The sequence below is a fragment of the Phocoena phocoena genome, chromosome 21, assembly GCF_963924675.1.
Source record: "Phocoena phocoena chromosome 21, mPhoPho1.1, whole genome shotgun sequence".
NCBI lineage: Eukaryota > Metazoa > Chordata > Mammalia > Artiodactyla > Phocoenidae > Phocoena > Phocoena phocoena.
The window spans coordinates 9,253,140-9,259,139 of record NC_089239.1 but is presented as its reverse complement, the minus strand read 5'-3'; the positions used below and the strand labels follow the sequence as shown (position 1 = coordinate 9,259,139).

The following is a 6,000-nucleotide window of genomic DNA, read 5'->3' as shown; positions in this document are numbered from 1 at the left end:
GCAGCGGTCGCCCCGCCGTGGGAGGCTATGGGGACGCGCGCATCCTCTGGGTGCCCAGCGCGGGGCGGCTCGGAACGCCCTGCCCTGCTGCTGTAGGGAGCGGCGGTGGAGCAGTCACTCGCCGAAGCCCCCCGGGACCCACTTGCTTCGGCCCCTGGCTCGCCGTGCCTTTCTCCCGGGCTGCCGGGGCGCAGAAGAGGATCCGTACTCCCGAGCGGGGCAAGCAGCATGCGGAGAGCGGCCGCCGCAAGAGGAGGCGCTGGAGGGGCGCGCCGGTGGCTCCCTTGGCTGGGGCTCTGCTTCTGGGCGGCGGGGGCTGCGGCTGCCCGAGGTAAGCGCGGGGTCGAGCGGGAGGCGGAGCCGGGGGCGAGGCGGCCGAGCGGGACCCGCACCTATGGCGTTGGCTTCCCAAGTTGCGCCCTGCACCTCTCCGCGCGCTGAGCGCAGCGGGGTGGGACTCGGGCGGAGGACCTCCGAGGGGACCATTGTCTCCCACCCCAAGTTCGCGATCAGTCGCAGCCCTACAGGTTGCTGGGACCGGGGCCCCTACCCTTCTTTTCCTCTCGTCGTTTGCTGCATTTTCCGAGCCCTCCCCAATTGCTGCAGACTGGAGTCCCCACCTCTTCACTCCAATCTCGCTCCCCCCAGTCCTCTTCACTTCCTTCCGTGGCGAGATCGTTCACGGGTGGGCGCCCGTAGGGGTGTTCGAGAGTTCCTGGGGAGGAGCGCCGGGTGATGAGAGTCTCTGGAGGGTGCTCTTGAATGGAGAGTGCGCCTTTTCTCTGGGGGAGCAGCACCCAGGCTGAAGTCCGCGAAGCTCGACACCTCTCGGGCGACAGCAGCCCGAGGTCCTGGGCAGCAGTGGGCTTTCTTTCGAGGAGGCCGCGGTGTGCGGGAGCTCGGGAGAGCGGCGTGTACCGTCCGCGTTTAACTGCGCCGGCAGTGCCCCACCGGGTTAGCAGTTGGCCCGAGGCCGCCCACCCGGCGCCTCCTCTCCCTGCCCGGTGCCGGCTCCATCCCGGGAGCGCGTGAGCGCGGGGCCCCCTGAGCGGATGGGAAGCCGCAGCTTCTTTCCGACTTAGAAACGTAGACCCCATTTTTCCTGGATCCTCTGGGCTCCGGCAGAGTGACATTCTGCACCTGGTTTCAGCTCCACCTTGAGCGAGGACTGGAAGCATGAACTTAAAACCGCGGACTTGCTTTGAAGCTGATCAGAGGCAGTTTACACGTAGCTTGAGGACTGTGGCTTTACCCTTGAAATCATCCGGAAGCTCTTCCTTCCCGCTCTTTCTTTATTCCTAGGTGTCATCCATTAGGCTTAGAATTTGTAATTGCCTTAAATGATTTACCTAACGCTTGACTGGCGAGGGATGAAACTGATCTGCCCACCTTACCTCTACCTTGAACGTATTGTGAGTAGCCGGGAGACAGGAAAGGGTGGAAAGGGTTGAGGACGATCACAGAAAAACCAGTGTAATCTCATTTTTATAAAAGCTAACGGTGTGTTAAAAGCAGTCGTGCTGTCTGGAATGAAGAATTAAAAAAAGAAAAAAGTGGATAGAGGTTTTTCCCTTTTATGATCCTGTTCAGTGACTATTTGCATTTCATTTCCTGAAAAGTTTTTGGTTTTTGTGCTTTTTTTAATGGAGCAGGCTTTTTAAAAAGCAGGAAAGGTTTAAAAATGAGCCTCAAGTGATTGCACACACTAGGTGATGGTGAAGCATAGTTCCTTTCCTCGCTGGGAGAAACACAAGCTTCAGCCATTTAATTTACTACAGAGAATGCCTCCTTGCAAAGTCAGCTCTGAGTTGTTTTTAATACACTATTAGGAGGGAAAGCGGGCCTTTTCTGAGTGTTGATTTAAATGTCTGAGTTTCCACTTGCTGTTCTATACTGAACACCTAAAGAATGACTGACTCCACATACTGACCCTTGGAATTTGGTTGGTGGGGCTGTCTTGAAGCCAGCTTGAAACAAGAGGTGCGGACCTGCCAAAAGCCTCTTGGATGGAGTTTTGCTGGCTGTGAAACTAAGGCTAGCACCTCCTGTCTGCAAGCTGTTCTTCAAAGGACTCCTGGAAAACACACTGTACACTCCGCAGGCTTATTTACAACAAATGTCTTGCACAGATCATAGTAATGTTCAAGACACATGGAGTGGAGCAGTACATCTGACTAATATTTCCCTTGTGGTATTTTACTTTCTGGGGCAGAAAGCCTGTTACCTTTAGCACCTGTCAGAGATTCCCCAAGAAATGAGCAGTAAACAGGCTATAAAATCTGTGAAGCCACAGAACCTGGCTTGGGACAGGTGGGTACAATTAGGGTTTTCAGAACAAAGGGCGCGTCTCAAAGTTATTTAAGTTCTCCCAGCTCAGGAAGGTGCCGGCTCATTAAAAGCAAGATGAGATGCACCCAGGGGACATGTTTGCCGAGTAGTTTCACCGCATTCTCTGGGGTTGGCTCTACAGTGTTCTTACTTATCCAAGTAAATCGTTTTTTTGTTCTACAAGCCTTTTCATGTTGGTCTGAACCAAGGTACTCCGCCTTCCCGAAACAACAGGATAGACAGAATTATGCCATTTGCTTTGATTATATAAGAAGATTGAACAATTCAGTAGCCATTTCTTTACAATTAGTTATCATTTATTTGTTTCCAAGATCATTGTACCAACTCCTTTTTTTCCCCCTTTTCTTTCCCTCCGTACCTAATGTAAAACCCTCTGAAAATTGCAATGAGATTTCAGATGATTGGCTTTGAATGTCCTCAACGAGGAAAATACACGGGGCAAGGGACTGCCTGCAGAAACTAGTAGTGGCCCAAGTAGTGGCCCAAGGCCCATGTTCTGGTTCCCTCCTTTGTAAGCTAGACTTAATTCTTGAGATTTATGTACTTGATGGATAGCATACTTACTGTAAGGAAAGCGCTTGGGTACCATGATTACGTATATTTTAACACTTTCCAAGTTAAAAGAAGGGGGGTTTAAAAGTTATTCATGACCTGCCAAGTGCTAATTGAATCCACATCATGTCACACTGATTTGTTTTTCTTCTCTGAAAAAAAGGAGCACTGCTGTTGATCCGGTTGTGATTCCTCTATTAGATACTGTACATAGATATCCCAGTCTGAAGGCAGGGAGGAAGATGATCTTAGCTGGGCTGAGCTTTCACACAAGTCCTTCTTTTAAACATTTTCATGGACAATGAAATCTTCCTTATGGTAACCATAGTGATACATTAAGGGCAAGAGAAATACGCATCTGTTTTATAGGCACAATAGGGTCGCATGGTTTACGCATACTTAAATCCATTTACGTACCTCGTTCCTGCAGTTTTATATCTATGTTCACTTCCTCCTTAACGAACATAATTACTGCCTCCGCCACCCCGCATTCTGCTTCTTTTTCCTCCAGAATCTTCTCCTCCAAAGGGCTATGAGAAAAGAGCCTTTTCTTGTAATTTCTTGGTGGGTTTTTCTTTTTGTGACTCTTGGGTTGTACTCTTCGTTTGAGCAGTCCGGTGGTATCTTCTGCCTGACAAAGGGTTCTGCTCAAGAAATCTCTTAAGTATCTCGGCTGATAAGAAGAGATTCATTGTTCTTACCTGACCCTATAGTGGCAGCATCTGTCACCCTTTTTCATAATCTTACCAGGAAAGATAGTAATGTCAGCCTTCCATTCTTCCTCACTCTTTGAATGACCCATCTGTGGGTCTCTGGTTCTTTAAGTGGTACCCCATAGGTTGGGGAAACCTATGGAACCCCAGGAATCCTCCGTGAGTTCCATCAAAACTCTATGATTGAGCGGGTCTCGTAGTTCTAGACCCCACTGTCTTAGTAGTTCGGGAAGAAGCACTTTTCTGTCTGTTGCCTCAATGGCTTGTAAACGTTTTATCATCCTCCTGCTACCAAATAAGGACCCAACTTGAAATACTGCCAACTTTCAAGGTTTAACAAGAAATTGGTCATTCAGGAGATAATGAATATTTGATATCACTCCCTCGGGTCTTTCTTTCTTTCTAAAATATGGAGGCTGGGGACCCAGACCATACGTGTTAACAGTCTAATCCCGAAGACCAAGTGTATGAAGAAAGATTTATTCCATAACATTCTCTTAAGGAAGGTGGTGGTGGTGATGCAGAATGTCCTCTTACGCGGCAGGCACAGATGTTCACAGAGAGCCCGGATGTGTCCCCCTCCTTGATTATACCTTTGCCATTAATTCTGATCGTCCCGTACACTGGGCAGTGCTACTTGACCAGCCGTGTCATTGTCTTCTGTCCTCCTTATTCTGCTGCCTTCTTGAACTAACAGCATGACCGAATAACCGAGGGGGACTTACCTCTGTCATTCTTGGCCGCATACTCTAGGTAAAGACGCTTGCTTGCGCACCCAGTCATTTGCTTCATGGCCACCACTGGCATGAGACCTGTCATCGTGTTGCTGCCACTCTTTGTGTGATGCCTGTTCCTTAAGAGAAGGCATTTGTGCAGTCTTGCTCGAATATTAGATAATAATAGTAATGACTGTCTTTAGCAGGTGCCATTCATTACTCTAAAGAGTTTTACACACATTAACTTACATAATCCTTAAAGTAACTTAACATAACTTAAAATAACTCTTTGAGGTGAGCACTCTTATTATCCTCCTTTTGAAGATAGCAGAAGAGCTGCACAGAGAAGGTAAGTACCTCGCTCAAGGCTGCGGAGTTAGTATGTGGTGGCGCCTGGATTTGAACCTATGCAGTCCGGCTCCAGAGCCCACGATAAAGACGCTTTTCTAAACTGTGCCGAAAACAAAATGAGTCTGATATTTTGGTGACATAAGTACTAAAATTATATCTCTATAACTATGAGACTTGGAGAAGAATTTAGAGGAGCTTAAATAAATCTATAAATGTATTCAGATACGTCTCAGAGATTTATGTTGTACGCAAACAGCCATCCTCTCACCATTCAGCTTAATATACTTTGGGATCAGATTCACACTTAAAATTCTGAGTGCCAGCTTCTAATATGATAGCTTGCTTTTCCCCCCCAGTTTTGAATTTCAACACAAAATATTACTCTGAATACGCCATCCATGGAATGGCAGAACCCAAGAGACTATTTGTTGCCTGTCTTGTATTTTTAGCCTTGTTTGCCGGGGAAATGTGAAGCATGAGATTTGAGAATAGATTGTTAACACCAGAGGCTGCTGTTTCTGCTGTTTTGGGTACTCTTCCTGCGGCTCTTGCAAGGCAGATGGCTAGATTCATTTCCAGAAAATAGATATTCGTTCTATTTTGCATTTCCACTCTGAAAAGAACTTTTAATTGTTTGTACCACATTGCGTTGTATGCTCTTACCGTGAGCATGGAGCATACACATGCTGTGCGTAGATAGTTTTCAGAATTAGGCGGATGTTAATGTATTTCAGTTCGGACCACGTGAGAAATCCACTGCACACTCTCTTGTGCTTTTGGAGGATTTCTTTGGAAAGTGGGTTTGTGTGCAGGACAGTGTGGACCCCATATGTTGTTCTCAGCACCCCTGCCCCCTCTGGACTTCACTGGACTGAGAAATTAGGGGCAGAAGTATTTGGGTTGTGTTGATGGGGCTAAAGTAGAAACCAAAACGCGTAGTACTCTTCTCGGCTTACCTGGGACCACAACAGGATGTAAAATGTTTCCTAATATTGTTTCCAAGAGGACAAGAGTACCAGGAGGCCTGTATTTTTCCTATATGATCAGTTTCTTCTGACAGTTTCCTTCCTAATTAAGAAAGCTGGAAGCCAAAAGCTGTCTTCCAAGTGAAGTCAGTAACAGCCTCACTTAATGCAGATACTGACTTTCTGCCCCTAAATTTCTGGTTCATAAAATGCAAAAGAGCCTTCCTCCCCAGAAAGGGAGACCTTGGCACTTAAGTGTATGTTTCCACTTGAACCTGGCCTTGTAAGGCTGGGAGGAATAATATGGGGTAATTTCACCACAACACAGAGGAACTTGGCTCAGAATGGACTTTT

The 6,000-nt window shown here is 47.5% G+C and overlaps 1 protein-coding gene across 2 annotated transcripts in view; it reads left to right on the top strand.

Annotated features, from left to right (window-relative positions):
• The first annotated feature begins 228 nt into the window (after window positions 1-228).
• Window positions 229-6,000, top strand: part of UNC5D (unc-5 netrin receptor D) — a 597,176-nt gene continuing 591,404 nt past the window's right edge. For both annotated transcript variants that reach the window (XM_065899869.1, XM_065899868.1), the window contains exon 1: window positions 229-331. In XM_065899869.1, the coding sequence (XP_065755941.1) occupies window positions 229-331 (103 nt within the window). The remainder of the gene's footprint in view (window positions 332-6,000) is intronic.